The 18,390-nt window shown below is 48.1% G+C and overlaps 1 protein-coding gene across 2 annotated transcripts in view; it reads left to right on the top strand.

Annotated features, from left to right (window-relative positions):
* Positions 1 to 18,390, top strand: part of LOC147116061 (claudin-15-like) — a 102,045-nt gene that overhangs the window by 53,167 nt on the left and 30,488 nt on the right. The window contains exon 1 of one of the 2 annotated variants that reach the window (XM_085990770.1): positions 14,353 to 14,792. The exons of the other annotated variant lie outside the window; for it this stretch is intronic. Coding sequence (XP_085846896.1) covers positions 14,576 to 14,792 — 217 coding nt within the window. The 5' untranslated portion in view covers positions 14,353 to 14,575. Of the gene's footprint in view, positions 1 to 14,352; positions 14,793 to 18,390 lie in introns of those variants that run through there. 2 annotated transcript variants of the gene reach the window in all.

The raw sequence follows: 18,390 nt of genomic DNA, 5'->3' as shown, positions 1-18,390 counted from the left end.
TGAGCTGACGGAGCACCGTCTCCTCCATGACGCCGGGACCTTGGGGATCAAACCAAGATCTGGCTAGGGCCCGTATCTCTGGCAGGCTGTTGGTAACCAGGCAACGGAGCCAATGAACCCGCTGTTCGTTGCTCATTATAGCCCGTTCAGGAATACCCGGACAGCAGCGTCGATACACTGGCCACAGCCTTTCTGCGAAAACCCGTGGGGGTTCTCCAGATAGCTGCACGGTCCCTTCTACATGGTCGAATGGACTACCATCGTCCACTCCCATTACTTCTAAAACTTCCTCCCTGAGATCCGCATACCCTTTCCGTCCACTCTTACCATCCTCTGAGAGGCACTGAAGGATTGTGGAATCCAGGGAGAAAAGCAACAGTTTCACCTGTTCCTGATCATCACAGTCATTAATGGCTGCTGTTTCCTCTATCTCCCTGAAATGAATCGAGGGACCTCCCTTTACTGTGAGTCGTGCGAGGTGGCTCACGATGGACCTTAATTGCGGGCCAGCGTAGGGCACCACGAGCTGGTTCTGGTGGGGTCCGATACTGCCATCAGCAGCGTTGGGACCGAACCTCTGGTGCCGAGCAGGACACATTGGTGCCGGTCCCGGCTTTGCTACCAGTGGTTCTTCCTCACACTCCACCTCGGCTACCTCCTCTTTCACTACCCCCTCCTTTTCCGGCCAAGTCTCACTATAGCTCGGCGGTGCTGAGGGCTCGGTGGCTGGCACCACAATTACCTCAGCTGGAATCGGCTGTTTTGATTCCTTTAAAAAGTCCATGTGACTAGCTTTCGGGCTGACAAGACACACCATACCTTTTGCCTTTACCAGGGCCGTTCTTAGGTCCTCTATGGTCTTTTGGCAGGGGCCGTGGTCTGTGCTCTCAAACCCGTGCTCGAGGGCTAGCTTGTAAGCTGCCTTAACCTCCACTACTCTCTCCTCCTGCGCTCTTAGCTGTTGTGCGAGGCGGGCGTTTTTCTCCCGTATCCTCATTTCATTAATCTTTGCCTCAGTAACCTGGCACTCCAGGCACTCTATCTTAGCCTGATGTTGACTAGCTACCACTTGGCGTTCCTGATTCAGCGCGTGAAGCGCTGTGATGAGTTTTTCCCCACCCATGGCCTTTTCCTCTATCTCTGCTGCCTGGGTTGTGATCTTGGCTGCCTGTGCTGCAACGACCCGGTCCAAGATCTGGACCTGCTTCTTGTAACACATCAGCCACACTGCCTTCTCCACTGACTTCTTATGCTCTTTGCTCTCTGTCCACCTGACGGCTGCGTCCACCGGACGCCCATCCAGCAAGAGATCGGAAATCCACTGTTTAGTGAGATTTACCTTGCCAAAGACATAATCCGCTATCCTCTCATCCATTGCATTTCAACCATTCAAGCTTGGATCTACTGCATTGCAATCCTGCTGCCAGAGTCCTGCCGTGGTCGCCATTTTCTGTGAGGGGTTTTCCTTGAGAGATTTCCGTGAGGTTTCTCTCTCTAGAGGCCTCTCTCTCTTGCACAGTAAAACCTTGAGTGGTTCGACCCACTCGCCCCTTAGATTCTATACTCTGGACTTAGGGGCAGGAACTACAATGTAGAGAAAACTCTTGTAGACCAAGTTTGATGAAACAAAATGAAATTTTATTGCATAAGGAAAAATATCAAATCAAATGCAAGCAGATAATGGAGTACATGGGAGGGAAAAACACACAAACAAATCATAATGAGACAGTACTAATTAAGGCAAATACAGGCATCTTATACTCTACAAAGATCATCATGAAATAAGGAAACACACGGAACATCGAGGGACAACAACTCATGTTAATTGTACCCTTAAATCCACCCCCTTATTAAACCTATCTAGATCTGATTGTGAAGGGCCAGAAACATGCTCACCAATCCCACTAGGAAGTGCAAGGTTTTGAAATCGAGTCTGTGTTTGGTCCTTTCAGGCGTTTCGTCTCCACGTGGATCGTGGAGCCCCTGCGAGCTGCGGCACACCTCTCTCCTGAGGCGTGGGTCGGGGGCGGCTGGACACCGGCAGGCCTGGATGTCGGTGGGGTCGAGGATCGTCGGCTCAACCCTGGTCAGAGGAGCCTTGGGCTGGCTCCCATCGCTTCTTCAGTTTATTTTTATCTCTTCTCCTTCCAACCGGGGTGGCTGGAAGGTTTCTTCTCTTGGGGATTTTATTTTTTGTTTCTTCTCCCAAGTTGGGTCGATGGCCTCTCGTTCCGGCAACGGCCCGGGGATGGTCGATCATCTCCCGATGTGTTTCCCCGGGGCGGGACGCCGGCTTCGAGACGGCCTTCTCGATGTTGGCTTGGTTCTTCTTCCTTCTCCGAGTGCCTGCTTCTTCATCTGAGTGTCCAGATTCAAAACTGCACACCCAACTGCCGAAAAGTCTTCCAGATATACCTTTCTTCCAGAAACTTCCATCTCCCGCCCAAAATCAGGTTAGTCTTTGTTTAACTTTTGGCGGGCTGGGAGCACAGCGGGGTAGTTATTATATTTTAAAATGTTTTAAACGGCCGGTAAAGGCCCATCTCTGGTCTGGAATTACCTTCATTGTTTTTAATGTCCTGCTGATCTCGTTATCTAGTCCTGGGTGCTGTTCTCATGAATATGAAATTGTCCCCTTTTGTCTGGGTCAACATTTAGATGGCCTCTGTCTCCAGGCCGATCTTGACTGGATCTGCATCTAATCCATATGTATATACGTGTGGGTCTGGTTTCGTTCTCTCAGAAATGGCTTCCAGAACTTGCTGTAGGTTGAATCCACAAAGCTGTCTGAGGTTGCGCAGGAACCATTTTAAAGTGTCCCAATAAGCTGGTCACATGGTATGGCGGCCATTTTGTATGCCCCTTTTTCTGGGCTTCTTTTAAAACAGTCTTTAAAATCATGGCCTCTTCTGCCATTTGACCCTTATTAATACAAAGTCCAATTTTGCGAATCCTACACCACTTTGGTGGCAAAAACAGGAAGGCAGATTATTATTTGAATGGCAATAGATTGGAAGAAGGGGAAGTGCAAAGAGACCTGGGTGTTCTTGTGCACCAGTCGCTGAAGGTAAGCATGCAGGTGCAGCAGGCGGTTAAGAAGGCAAATGGTATGTTGGCCTTCGTAGCAAGAGGGTTCGAGTACAGGAACAAGGATGTCTTGCTACAGTTGTACAGGGCCTTGGTGAGACCGCACCTTGAGTATTGTGTGCAGTTTTGGTCGCCTTACCTGAGGAAGGACATTCTTGCCATGGAAAGAGTGCAGCGAAGATTCACCAGGCTGATACCTGGGATGGCAGGAATGACGTATGAGGAGAGATTGTGTCGATTGGGCTTATACTCACTGGAGTTTAGAAGATTGAGAGGGGATCTCATCGAAACCTATAAAATTCTGTCAGGCCTGGACAGACTAGATGCAGGAAGGATGTTTATGATGGCCGGGGAGTCCAGAACCAGGGGTCATAGTCTAAGGATAAGGGGTAAGCCATTTAGGATTGAAATGAGGAGGAATTTCTTCACCCAGAGAGTGGTGAACCTGTGGAATTCTCTGCCACAGAGGGCGGTGGAGGCCAGTTCATTAAATATATTCAAGAAAGAGTTGGATATATTTCTTAAGGCTAAAGGGATCAAGGGATATGGGGAGAAGGCAGGGACAGGGTACTGAATTTGGATGATCAGCCATGATCTCATTGAATGGCGGAGCAGGCTCGAAGGGCCGAATGGCCTACTCCTGCTCCTATCTTCTATGTTTCTATGTGAAGTCCCAACATGTAAAAAAAATCCTTTTTATAACTTCTGCATTATGTATGGAAATTCAAAAGCTGCTGTCTGCACCCAAACAATATGCAGAATTTTTCATTGAATGCGGCCACATATCTCTTAAAATGCAAATTCATTTTGTTTTCCCTGGTACCTAATTGCTGTTTATCACAAATAAGCCTCACTGGGCATCAGAGGAACTTCCAGTGAACCAGTGAACAAAAACATGTCAATTGTTCAAAGGAGTTAGTTTGAACGAAACAGCAGGTCTACTAAATTAATACGTTACTGTACGCGATGACGGTAGACAGCAGAGCGGCTTCAAATGGCACAAAACTCAGAAATGTAGTAAAAGGTGAGGAGGATAGTAACAGACTTCAGGAGAACATAGACAGGCTGGTGAAATAGGCAGACACATGGCAGATGAAATTTAACACAGAGAAGTGTGAAGTGATGCATTTTGATAGGAACTGAGAACAGGCAATATAAACTAAATGGTACAGTTTTTAAGGGGGTGCAGGACCAAAGAGACCTGGGGGTGAATGTACACTTTGAAGGTGGCAGGACAAATTGAGGAAGCTGATTAAAAAAACCACACGGGATCCTTGGCTATATAAACAGAGGCATTGGGCTCGATTTTGTCAATGGGGAGCTTTTGGGGGCGGGACTCCCACTTTTTGGGTTGTAGTCCCGCCTCCATCGACTTGTGGCCAACCCATGCTATTTTCCCTTGATTGACCTTGTTAAGCCCACCCAGCGGGCTCAGCAAGCCAATTAAGGGACACCTGGTTACTGGTGACATCAGTGATTGACATTTCATCTGTCAAGAGCTTTTGACAGATGAAAAATCAGCGTTTGACAGCTCTGTGAAGCTGTCCAACACTGACAATCTGTCTTCTAACTTGAGTCCTTCTACTCAGACTCAGTTCGAGAGCTCTCCAGACCAGAAAGCAGAGGCTGCAACTTTTGACAGTTCAGCGGCCATTCTGCTTTCTGTGCCGGTGAGCTGAGGGACTCCCGAGAACTGAAGGAAGCCTGCAGGAGAAAGTAAAGGTAAGTAAAACTTATTAAAACACTTTACACTTACCTCACACACTTACCTCTGCATACATGCTCCCATCACTCACCTGCACAACGGACATCTCGACCCCTCCAACCCCTGTAGACCGACGGTCCGCCTCGCTAACTTGGCATGGTTCAGAACCGTCAGACAGCCCACACTTCAGGGCTAAAAATAGGGATTAGGCAAAAAACTGCCTGTTAATTGGCACTAATCCCCTGCCTGCCTCGGGGAGGCGGCTCCCAGCACAGGTCGGGTACCCGCCTCCTGGGACATTGGCACAGAGGCGGGTTGGGGGCGGGATGGGTTCCTGCCCCCCGATTCTGCAATTTTCCCACCACTCCCGCCTCCAAACCTGTCTCCTCGGGGCTTAGACAATCGAGCCCATAGAGTAAAAAAGCAAGGACATTATTCTAAACCTTTATAAATCACTGGTTAGGCCCCAGCTGGAGTATTGTGTCCAATTCTGGGCACCACACTTTAGGAAGGATGTCAAGGCATTAGAGAGGGTGCAGAGGAGATTTACCAGAATGGTACCAGGGATGCAGGACTTCAGTTACGTGGAGAGACCACAGAAGTAAGGGTTTGTTCTCTTTACAGCAGAGAACATTATTGAGAGAGTTAATAGAGATGTTCAAAATCATGAAGGGTTTTGAAAGAGCAAATAAGGAGAAACTGTTTCCAGTGGCCGAAAGACCAACAACCAGAGGACACAGAAGTAAAGTCATTGGCAAAAGAACCAGAGGCGAGATGAGGGAAAAATGTCTGCAGCGAGTTGTGATCTAGAATGCACTGCCTGAAAGGGTGTTGGAAGCAGATTCAATAGTAACTTTCAAAAGGGAATAGGATAAATACTAAAAGAGGAAAAATTTGCAGGACTATGCGGAAAGGGCAGGGAAGTGGGTCTAATTGGATAGCTCTTTCGAAGAGCTGGCACAGGCACGATGGGCTGAATGGCCTCCTTCCGTGCTGTATCATTCTATGATTCATTGTAGCACATGTAATAATATCCTCTGTGACCTGGTTGAGCTCCCAAAACAACCTGCAGTGGGCTCTGTTGGTGGAGCAGCTGTACATTCAGGTTGGGAACATCAACTGCTGATTTGGGTTGGGCTCAATTGGGAGGTGGGTGCTGTAGAGACAAGTCAGGTCACTGCGGACAGCGATTCTAAGGTCAGCGTCAATGTTCTCTTTAAGCGGCTGCGCAGCTGTCTGGAGCTCCCGCTTCTAAATGCAAAAACCGCGCATATGCGGATTTATGAATGGGCCGCGCGACCCCAAAAAAATTAGAGGGAACATTGGTCAGTATGCATGGGATTTCATTTTGGGAATTCGGAGAAACATGGGGGCCTAGAAATTCAGTGCCCTTAGCACCGATTTTGCGGCGCTAGCGGGCCTAGCGCTGCAATTGGCGCCGGTTCCTAAATTGCCTGGGGCCCTTCCGCGGCGGTAGACCGGTAGCGCTGCGCCGGCACCGATGACGTCATCGGTGTGCGCAGCGTCCCGGTTGCCGTGGTAACCCGGCCCCAAGCCGAAATTCAGTTGCGGCCGCCTCGCCAGTGGCAGCCGCAACTAAGACTCCGGCAAACGAGTGTTGCCGGAGTCTGCGCCGGCGCTTTAAGGAGGCGCGGCGGCCGGCCGCTTTCCCGCCGGCCGCCTGCCCGCAGCTCCCTCCCCGGACTTCTCCCCCCCCCCCCCCCGGAACAGATGCAAGCCCGGCACTTGTCCGAGGTGCCGGGCTCATTTTTGAAGAGATTTGCGCGGGCCGCGGCCGGGTGCAGGCAGCTCCTCCTTAACGGAAGGAGGAGGCCTGCACTTCCCGAGCCTGCCGCACCGCAGCGGGCGCCGCAGCGCCGGAATAGCGCCGCAATGCGGCGCGTTGCGCCAGTTTTAAGGCGCTAAAACCCTTCAGTAGCGCCGGCAGCCGTTTGGGCGCGGCGCTACTGAATTTTTGGCGCGCGCAAAGGGACTTAGCGCCGGCGCTAACTTCCGGCGCTAAAGCCCTGGCGCAGCGCAAACTCAATTTCTAGGCCGGGGACTCCAATATCTGATAGAAACTCAGAGGGCTAGAAATTCATTGTTGCCCAGGAATGGGCGATAAAATTAGAAAAGCTGGAGAGTTAGCGCCAGGCGCTAATGCTTTAGACTGCATGCAAAATTAAATCTCACCGCGCAAAGAAATGATTGGGGCGCTAATTAAAGCCATAAAACACAAGGGCCTAGAAATTCGGTTTTGGCGCAGCGAGGGCTTTAGCGCCGGAAGTTCAAAATTCAGTAGCGCCGCGCCCAAACGGCTGCCGGCGCTACTGAGGGGTCTCAGCGCCTCAAAACTGGCGCCACGCGCCGCATTGCGGCGCTATTCCGGCACTGCGGCGCCCGCTGCGGTGCGGCAGGCTCGGGAAGTGCAGGCCTCCTCCTTCCGTTAAGGAGGAGCTGCCTGCACCCGGCCGCGGCCCGCGATAATCTTTTTAAAAATGAGCCCGGCACCTCGGACAAGTGCCGGGCTTGCTTCTGTTCCGGGGGGGGGAGGGGGGGGAAGTCCGGGGAGGGAGCTGCGGCCAGGCGGCCGGCGGGAAAGCGGCCGCCCGCCGCGGGGCCTTTAATGCGCCGGCGCAAAGTTCTGTAAGGCACCTCTGCCAGAACGTTGCTTGCGGCTGCCACGGGCGAGGCGGCCGCAACTCAATTTCCGAGTTTGGGCGGGTTACCATGGCAACCGGGACGCTGCGCACACCGATGACGTCATCGGTGCCGGCGCAGCGCTACCGGCCTAACGCCGATTTAGGGCCCCTGTCAATTTCTAAACTGGCCATAACTTCGGCGCTAGGCCCTCTAGCGCCTCAAAAGCGGCGCTAAGGCCAGTGAATTTCTAGGCCAAGCTCATTGGTGTTACATGCAAAAGGTGAAGCAATATCAGGTGCAGTCTAATCGCAAGTCATCATTGCCACAGGCTTTTCCCAGTTCTTAAAGGGGAGGTTCATTGATGCTGCAGAACCTCATTCTCAGCATTACTGGCTGCGCAGCTGGCTGAGCAAGCAGCAGCTGGTCAAGTAGAAGGAGCCGGATGACTCAAGCAGCTGTATTGATGGCAGATCCATGCCCCAGGGAGAGGGCCCGCAGATTCTGCGATCAACCATTGAAGGCGTTGGTGTTCGCTGTGGAGAGAAGGAGGGCAGTGCTCTACCCAGCAAGTTGCAGGAGGCCCTCGCCGCAAGTCTTCTGCACCATGTGGAGGGAGGTAGTCCAGCATGTCTCGGGCAGTTATGTGGCCCCCAGGACCCACACACAGTGCAGGAAGAAATTTAATGACCTCACTCCGGTGGTCAGAGTGAGTGAATGCTTCAACAAATGCTACATACCACCATCTGAACCACAGTCTTCACACACTGCCCAAAGCACCACAAACCCAGCACTCACCCACCAACAATCTATACCTACCAACACTTACACCCACATCTCACACCTTGCACACAATGACAGCTATTCAACTATGGCAGGCACATCACCCAAACACGTTGCTCCATACTCACACACTTTCCTTTCCCTTGCAGTCCAAGGTGGCTCATAACAGGAGGGATCAGGAGTGCACAGGCGGGGGACAAGCTGACACCCAACCAGTGTCTGCGCTGGAGGAAAGAGTGCTGCGGATTATTGGGCGCCTGGTGGTGGACACTGTGGCCACTGGCAACATTGACTTCCTTGGGGACAACAACAGGATGTTCATCCCTACTCCTTCTTCTCACATCCCACATCCCACTCACCACGCAAGCGTTTCTCACTTTCCAGCTAATCATGCTGTATGCATGTATTTCTCCCTTCCTGCTCCCTCCCCTCACCTTAACCCGAGTCTTGTGCCCTTTTGCTTTCAGATAATGAGCAAGCACCTGAGCAGACTGTCCCTGAGGGCACCGCTGAGAGTGAGGCGGGTGAAGAGGAGGAGGAAGAACACACCGTGTCACTGCATGTCTCACCCACAGGCACCAGCTCAGATACTGGCACTACACATTCTTTAGAGGCTAGTATAGCAGTGGGATTGGCACAGGATGTGGCACTGGGGACAAGTGGGCTGCAGCAAGGCCAGAGGGAAAGGGTAGCTCGGGGACCAGCTCCCCGGAAGGTGATTTCGCGCATGAGTTTTGCTGCACAGGACTCAGATGAGGACGTCGATGGGGAGGTGTTTAGAAGAAGGGAGATGGGCATGCACACGGAGATGATAGGTGCAATGGCAAGGGTGCCCAAGAGCCTCTCAGCAATGATAAGGAGTGTGAATGAGTCCGCCTCCAACATTGCACAAGGCTCTGCGCACACCATGGAGCCCATCATTTCCAGTCTGCAAAGTATGGTGGACTCCCAGAGACACCGTGGCGACCCAGACCTGATGCCACATGTGATGGGCAATCTGGCAGCTTCCATTGCAGCACAGGCAGAAGCGACACAACATCTTAGTGCTGTAATGCAGTCTATGCTTGGTGCCTTTCAATCTCAGACTGCTCTCATGCAGTCTCAACCTGATGGCACGCAAGCTCTGACTGCTGCCATCGTGGCTGGGTCTACCACCGTCAACTGGGGCTTTCACGGTGTCGCAGCAGGCTAGCAATCTGTGCTCCAACAGATTGGTAGTGATGCTGAGGTGCTTTCCTGGGGGAGTGGCAGTGAGTCAGTGGAGCAGGAATCTGCTGTCCTCTCTCAGGCAGACAGCATTCCTGCTCCCACCACTGCCACTCCGCCATTGCCCATTTCGCTGCCTATCATCCAGCCAGCCCAGACTGCTGCCGCCCATGCTGAGGTGGTGCAGTCTACAGCCGGGCCTTCCAGGCCCAGAGCTGTTTTAGAGCATCCTGCAAGGCCATCTGAAGTCTCCTGCATGGACACTCAGCAGCCTTCCACCAGCCCTGCTGCAGCCACTGGCCAACACTTTGTAGGAGCACTAGAGTAAGCAAAGGCACAGTAACTAGAGGCACTAAGGGATTGTACAAGGGTGAATGGTTCATGTTGTTGTTGTAAATATATGTTCACTGATTATTGATACATTTATTAATTCAGTTTGGATTCTTTTGTGGTTTCTCGCATTTCAGCTTTGCGCTGTGATATGGCGTGCGACAGGGATGGAATGATGGGGATGTGGTGCGCAATGGGGATCTGGGGTATAATTTATTGGAACCGCGGTCTGATGAGGCGATCATGGATCGCCCTTCCAGAAGGCCAATTGAGTGGCTGCCTCCTCCCTCGCTCCTGTTCCTCCTCCTCCTCCTCGTCCTTCTCGTCTTCCTCTTCTTCCTCGTCCTCCTCCTTCTCGCCCTTTTCCTCCTCCTGAGGTGATCCCGCAGTCCCTGGTGGCAAGGGCTAGGCCCTCATGATGGCCAAATTGTGGAGCATGTAGCAGACCACCATGAAATGGGACACCCGCTCAGCCGAGCAGTCAAGGCAGCGGGACTGTTGCTTGAGCACTCCGATGGTTTGCTTGATGATGTTCCTGGTGGCAGCATGGCTGTCATTATATGAGTATTGGACAGGAGTGTTGGGGTTGCGGAGGGGAGTCATGAGCCAGGTGGAGAACAAATAGCCCTTGTCTCCGAGCAGCCAGCCAGGGATGTTGAGCTTGACGTGGTGGTTGGAAGAGTGTTGGCACACCAGTCTGGCGCAGGATGAAGGCATCGTGGCTGCTGCTAGGATAGAGGGCATTCACGTTGAGGATTTGCTGTCTGTGGTCGCACACCAACTACACATTAAGTGAGTGGTAGCCTTTGCAGTAACGGAAGATCTCAGGATTGTTATGCGGTGCCTGCAAAGCCACATGAGTGCAGTCAATGGTGCCCTGCACCTTGTGGAAGCCTGCTATCCTGGTAAAGCCACATGCATGCTTGTCCTGCTTCTCTCCGGTGATGGGGAAGGAAATGTACTCCCTTCGCCTACTGTAGAGAGCCTCTGTGACCTCCTGGATGCAGCGATGGATAGCGAACTGTGAGATGTTAGCTATGTCTCCTGTTGCAGACTGGAATGATCTTCTGGCGAAGACATTGAGGACGATGGTGACCTTGACAGCAACTGAGAGAGACGTGGTTGCCGTGATCTGAGGTTGGAGGTCTGGCTTCAGGAGCTGGCAAGAGTTCTGTGACCACCTCCTTGGTGAAGCGGAGCCTCCTACTGCACTGCTCCTCGCTTAATTGGAGGTAGGAGAAGTGCTCTTGGAATATCCTCGGAGGGTAAGGCATCCTGTTGAGAGCCCTGATGGCCCGCCTCCTCCCTCTGGGCACATGTTCCAGTCTTTCTCGCTGCCTGCGCTCCCTCCACCATAGATCCGTGAGGGCGGGGTCGACTGCCAGTACAGCCCCCATTAATGAAACCAAGTGTAGCAGTTTGAAATTTTTTAAGAATAAATATAGCTACTTTTTAGTTACCGCAACAATCCTGATAAAAAAGAACTTTTAAATTCCTGAATTAAACTGTTGCACAATGTCAAACTGACAAGAAAGGACTGAAACTCCACTAACCTGACAGCTGCGACTCATTTCTCATGATCCCTTTAAATAACATCCCTGGAGCCGGCTTCGGCCTGCTTGACACCTCCTCCCCCTGTCGTTGTCTGGTCAAGGCACTAAGGTAGGTGGCGAAAATGAATTTTGCAGTTCGGGCACCCCTTACTGATGTCACGATCTGCCTGGCATTGAAGTCCCTGGTGATAACTCATACCGGCAGCACAATGGAGGGGGGGTCCGGATTTGCTGTGCGTTGCTGGATTCGCCTCGCCCCAGCACTACTGCATCAGTGCCCCATTAGCTCCAGCTGCTGGCGCTAACAGGAGGCACTAACCAACTGAATTTTTCCCCCAGAGTCTCCGAATGCAGTTTCATATGACTTCCTTCGATTGTACTCAACTGTGTTGGCTGCATAGTTCAGCATTCTATTTGCTTTGTTGATTGCTCTTCTGCGATGGTTGTACATTTTGAGGGTTGAGTCTACTTAAATCTCTAGATCTCCTTCAACTTCACCCGTAGTTATTTCAACACTAGTCATCGAGTGCCTATGTCACCCACTTTTCCTCCTTTTGTGCAGGACTTTACACTTCTCCCAACTAAATTTCCTCTGCTGTTGTTCCATCCACTTAGATCTAACTCATGTTGTAATTCCTGAGCTGACTCCTCAGATTCAATGGACCCCCCCCTTTTAGTTTGGTATCATCCGCAAATTTTACGTTTGCATTGAGCTTCTGAACAACCCTCCACCCCCGTTCCCAAAATCAGCTTACTTAAGGAGTTCCCTCATTTCCTTTGTTGCCCCCTTTCCTGGCTTCTAGTCAGAATTTCAGAATCGCAGAGCACATCGAATGAAACCGTCCTGCGTTTGCTAACTCCAAAGGTGCCATGAGTTCCATTTCCTGCATCCTGTCTGGGTCATTTGCTCTTACCAAGCCAAGATAGTCACTGCTTCTTGCAGCTTCCCTGACGCACTGGGCCATGAAGCAGTCATTCATTACCATTACCAACCTGAATTCCTGACTTTGTCTTCAGAACAAAGGATCCTGAAGTGGAAAGTGAAAACAGTGCATCAGGGGAGCCATAAGCAGCAGTGCACATCTTGACTTGGTAATAGCAAGTGACTCAGATCGCACACAGGAAATGGAATTTGTGCACCCTTGGGGGATAGCAACTGCAGAATAATATGCCCTGGAACTCAGAAATACTGAAGTCCGGAAGCCAGGTATAAATCATTTTAAAGGGGCTAACTTCAAATGAGGGAACTGCTTAAGCAAACTGATTTTTGGGACAGGAGGGAAGGGTTGTTCAACAACACTTCACTGAAGGGCAAGTGGAACACCTTTAAAGGCATATTGAGCAATCCAATTGTACTCTGGCAACACAGAGCACAGCCAGGAGAGAAGTGGACTCACTTATAATGGCAGTCTCAGACCACATCACCTGTCTCGGAGCAAGAGGACAAACCCAGCTGATCTCTTACATTCACTGGTCCACCTTAGTTTGGTATCACATCTGTATTAAAGATGGAATTCTACCATTAGTTCCTCCTTCTATTATTTCTGAGTTTCTTCCCTTCTTTCTTTAAGGTGTATGATTTTTGCAAGGCTCCAGTTCCATGGTTATCGACCACCCTCCAGTATCTTGTCCAAGTGAGTCTCGGCAGTGCGTGTCGGCAGACTATTTGACCAAGCCTGATGCTATCTCACCCAATGTTCAAACATACACACACATTCCAGAAGGGCTCACTGGATAGCAATCAAGGGCACTCTAGCCAGGAGTGCTGAGGACAATTGCAATGTCCCCCATGACTGCTCCAGCTAAAATCAGGAAACTCACTACAGACTAGGTTAAACATGGGACCTTCCGATTGTTATGTCTCCATACCACAACATACAATGTATTCACCCACTGGGGGACCTCCCTCCTTATACTTTTATCTGTTATTTGAAGGGGAAATTATTTGAGGTTCATCCAGTTGAGGAATAACAATTCTGGAGAATTATATCTTTTTTTCCCATTTTGCCACCCTGTGTCAGCATCAAGCACTCCTAGGTTAGATGAAGTTAAACCTCTTTTGCTTTGCCCCAACAATTTGCCTTAACCCTAACTTCAACAAACACTCCATTACTACAAGGTAACATTGCCACTTCCTGTATCAACTATTCTAAAGCCCTTTGTGAGAGAGACTACAATTTATTAACTTTTCACTCAGGTGGGACTGGGTCTACCCATGCTCATCAGACAGAGGAGATTGCCAGTCTGTTTTAGAAAGAAAGCTTTCACTCTCCCCATTGGGAACTGGATTCAAACTCCGATTCCATAGAGTAAGACCTAACATTTGAATCTACTGCTCCACCCAATCTCCATAACATTAGACTTTCAGTCATTACACCTTTGACAAGGTCTTTCCCAACTTTTTTCTGTGCTATTTTTAAAATACACCTACTGATTACCAATCATTGCAACATAGATTTAGGTTCAAAATATATATTTTGATTCAACATTTGTGCATTTTGATAATAAATCCTTTCCCAAAGTGAATCATCTCCTCACCCTGTAGTATCATTCTCAATGTCGAGTTTCACTGAAAGTCCCGTGTGGTATTCATACTGCAGATCAATATCTTGTCAAACATTAACTGAACTTAACTGTATGACTCAAGGATTGTAAAGCACTGAAACTAATGAAAGCAAAGAGATTCTCTCGAAAATATGAAGCTGCGATCGAATCAATACGCAACATTTGTGTTTCTGTTTATTGCACAAAATTGCTGAAGAGTAGCAAAGATCTCATTTAAAAGTCAAGGCAATGTTTCAACCAAATGCTTAAACTGTGCTAACCCATGGCTCGTTGCTTCAACTGAATGGCAATTCAAATATTTTCTTCCTGTAAAGAGTTTATTGCACCATGTTGCAGTCAATAACGGTCTGTGTAATATACACAAGTAGGAATAAGTCACCAGTTGCACCACTCATTTTGCTGATTTTTTTTTACATAATGGTAGGATCGATACCATCTTGACCAAGAAACTCCATCCCTTAGTAATTAACACATCCACCCAAGGTCACACCCAGTTATTGCCGTTTACGTGCCACCTTATCATTTTATGGTCTTTGAGCAAGAGAGCGAAGGTTGGGTTGCCTTTATGAAGCGCACAGAGTGATAGAGAGGGATAGAGTATCTGAACCTGAAGCGAGAGGTTTACCAGTGCTCAAGCTCGTGACAAGGGGAGATCTTTTTCTTGCGACTTTCACCGTGGGACAAGACTGCATTACTAAGATTGACTATGGCAGCAGCTATTGAGATTACCGGGTTCCTGTTGGGGCTGGCAGGGTGGATGCTTACTGGATCCACGTTGGCGAACAATTACTGGAAGATTTCCACTGTTTATGGGAGTGTGATCACAAGCTCCAGGCTGTATGAGAATCTGTGGAAAAGCTGTGCCCAGAGCAGTACTGGTGTCTTCGACTGCCGAATGTTTGAGACCATGCTCGGCTTATCTTGTAGGTGCTTTATTCTTAATAATTACAGTAGAATTGTGTTTCCTTAACCCTTGGATATTTAATTGTTGAAAGTTTAAGTAAAAGGGCAACTAAATATTGTACTCTTTTAGTTACTGTCCTTAAGTAAACTATAAACCCTTGTAAAATGGCTGCCACTCAAAGCGATTGCTTCTACAACTTTTTTAAAATTCAGTTTACCTGTGACTGTGACTTAGGCCCAATGATTTAGTCCATGTTAGTTAGCAGTTTTAAGTAACCAGTGTCGCGATGGCCAATAAGCCGCCCAAGAACAGCAAATGAGTTTTAAAATGTAATAGATTAATAATTAGACAAGAATGTTCATTAATCCAATTGACTTTCAAGTCAAAATTGAAGCCTTCGAGAATCTCCCTTTAACTTTCCAGTCATTTAATAGACTTTTAGAAAATGATCTGCCTTTTTACACTGACAAATGATGTTGGTGAAAGTCGATTGAAGGAAATTATGCTGCTTTTTGTTTAACAATGAAATAATGCCTGTTTAACAGTTAAAGGAAAGATGTTAAGAAAGGTTTAAATTTGTACCATTATTCTAGAGCTGATGCAATCAAATGAAAGTTCGGACTTTCTTGTTGTCCCCCAGAAGGTACCTTCCGTAGTCTTTTTCATTGAAGGTACTTTTCCAAACTAGGTTTAAATATAGAGAGATTTTTATTGTTATTTACTGTTGATTTTTCGGTTGAAAATAGTTTACAAGTCAACAAGCTATATGTAAGTACTGTATAAACCTTCTGTGACCTTCTCCTATAACTATTGTAGTAGATTTTCTCAAAACTAACCAATTCAGTGGGTTATGCCTTATTAGGGGAGCATTTGATTCAATGTAAGTCAAACCCTTGCCAAGGGCAGGGATGTTCTGAAAGTTGTAGCTTGGAGTTAGAAAAACAGTTAATGTCAATTGAGATAATGCTTATTTTTATTGCATTAATTCCCACATGGACCAACAATGATGTCAACATTCTGCTTCTCCTAAGCCGTTAGCCCTATTCCTGGTCCTGTAGAACAAAGTTACCTCATGTAAAAAATATTAAAAAGCAGGTAAACGCTCAAAGACCACAGAGGTATATGTAGGCAACCACGGTCTCAACAATTGTAACCAACTGATGACAGAAACCATTTGTAACCTTTGAAGGAACAAAAGCATCGATAAAAATATTATACTTGTTTTAGAATGAATTATTTAAATCACTATTGAAGCTTCAGTTGGTTTACAAGATTGTCAAAATGTTATTGGGTAATTCTTAACCTCCATTTTGATTACAAGTCTCACCAGTGCCTCAGGAGTCCTGAAACTACATTTTCAAAATGGAGGTCTCAGAAGCCCTGACCAGCATTGTAGATGTGGAATGCAAACCTTGTAGAAGAAACTAAACATGTCATGGAGATAATGTAAAATATTGAAACCCTATTTCTTGAGTGAGAAACGTGAAGATTTTCATGGGATTTTGTATATTTATTCAATTCCTTTAAATTACTTCCATCTATATACATTGAACAAATATTTTGTATCAGTCTTCACGGTAGAAGACACTAAAAGCATCCTAATAATGGATAATCAAGGGGCTATTGGGGTGGGGGGGTGGAACTTAAAACAATCACTATCACTAGGGAAAAAGTACTAGGCAAACTAATGGGACTAAAGGTGGACAAGTCCCCTGGACCTGATGGCCTGCATCTTAGTGTCTTAAAAGAGGTGGCTGCAGAGATAGTGGATGCATTGGTTGTAATCTACCAAAATTCCCTGGATCCTGGAGAGGTCCCAGTGGACTGGAAAACCGCAAATGTAATGCCCCTATTTAAGAAAGGAGGGAGACAGAAAGCAGGCAACTATTGACCAGTTAGCCTAACATCTGTCATTGGGAAAATGCTGGAGTCCATCATTAAGGAAGTGGTAGCAGGACATTTAGAAATTCATAATATAGTCAAGCAGAGTCAGCATGGTTTATGAAAGGGAAATCATGTTTGACAAATTTGCTGGAGTTCTTTGAGGATGTAACGAGCAGGGTGGATAAAGGGGAACCAGTAGATGTCGTGTATTTGGATTTCCAGAAGGCATTCGATAAGGTGCCACATAAAAGGTTACTGCACAAGATAAGAGCTCACGGGGTTGGAGGTAATATATTAGCATGGATAAAGAATTGGCTAACTAACAGAAAACAGAGAGTCGGGATAAATGGGTCATTTTCAATTGGCAAACTGTAACTAGTGGGGTGCTGCAGGGATCAGTGCTGGGGCCTCAACTATTTATATAATCTATATTAATGACTTGGATGAAGGGACCGAGTGTAATGTAGCCAAATTTGCTTATGATACAAAGATAGGTGGGAAAGCAAATTATGTGGAGGACGCAAATAATCTCCAAAGGGATACAGATAGGCTAAGTGGGTGGGCAAAAATCTGGCAGATGGAGTATAATGTGGGAAAATGTGAGGTTGTCCACTTTGGTAGGAAAAATAAAAAAGCAAATTATTATTTAAATGGGGAGAGATTACAAAATGCTGAGGTACAGAGGGATCTGGGGATCGTTGTACATGAATCACAAAAAGTTAGCATGCAGGCACGTCAAGTAATTAGGAAGGTAAATGGAATGTTGGCCTTTATTGCAAAGGGAGTGGAGTATAAAATTAGGGAAGTCCTGTTACAACTGTACAGGGCGTTGGTGAGACCACACCTGGAGTACTGCGTACAGTTTAGGTCTCCTTTTTTAAGGAAGGATATACTTGTATTGGAGGCATTTCAGAGAAGGTTCACGAGGTTGATTCTGGAGATGAGGAGGTTGTCTTATGAAGAAAGGTTGAGCAGGTTGGGCCAATACTCATTGGAGTTTAGAAGAATGAGAGGGGATCTTATTGAAACGTATAAGATTCTACATAAGAACATAAGACGTAGGAGCAGGAGTAGGTCATTTGGCCACTCGAGCCTGCTCCGCCATTCAATAAGATCATGGCTGATCTGATCTTAGCCTCAACTCCACTTCCCTGCCCGCTCCCCATAACACTTGACTCCCTTACCTTTGAAAAATCTGTCTATTTCCACCTTAAATATATTCAATGACCCAGCCTCCACAGCTCTCTGGGGTAGAGAATTCCAAAGATTCACGACCATCTGAGAGAAGAAATTTCTCCTCATTTCTGATTTAAATGGGTGCCCCCTTATTCTGAAATTATGCCCCCTAGTTCTAGATTGCCCCATGAGGAAAAACATCCTTTCTGCATCTATCCTGTCAAGCCCCTTCAAAATCTTATGGCCTAGAAATTCAGTGGGCTGCGCCACCAGTTAGCACCTACAGAGGGCACTCAGTGGCTTTAGCGCCACTGGCCACGCCTCCCGTGATATTTAGCGGGGCGCTAATGGCGGCGTTAGCCTGTTGCGCTGCGCCGCCACCGATGACATCATCGGTGTGTGCAGCGCCCCGCTACCGCCCCGATCGCGATATTTGGTAGCGCCCGCCTCTGTAGCGCCATTCGCAAATCGCGCCCAGTTCACAGGGCCTACCTGTGGCGGCAGTGGCGCAAATTAAGGTGGAGGCGCGGGGCGGCCATTTTATCCGGTGGCCGCCT

The sequence above is a fragment of the Somniosus microcephalus genome, chromosome 6 (genome assembly GCF_052327205.1).
Source record: "Somniosus microcephalus isolate GS21.2 chromosome 6, FLI_Smic_1.0, whole genome shotgun sequence".
In the NCBI taxonomy this organism is placed as follows: Eukaryota; Metazoa; Chordata; class Chondrichthyes; order Squaliformes; family Somniosidae; genus Somniosus; species Somniosus microcephalus.
The sequence above is the reverse complement of the archived record's forward strand: the minus strand, read 5'-3'. Positions and strand labels throughout refer to the sequence as shown.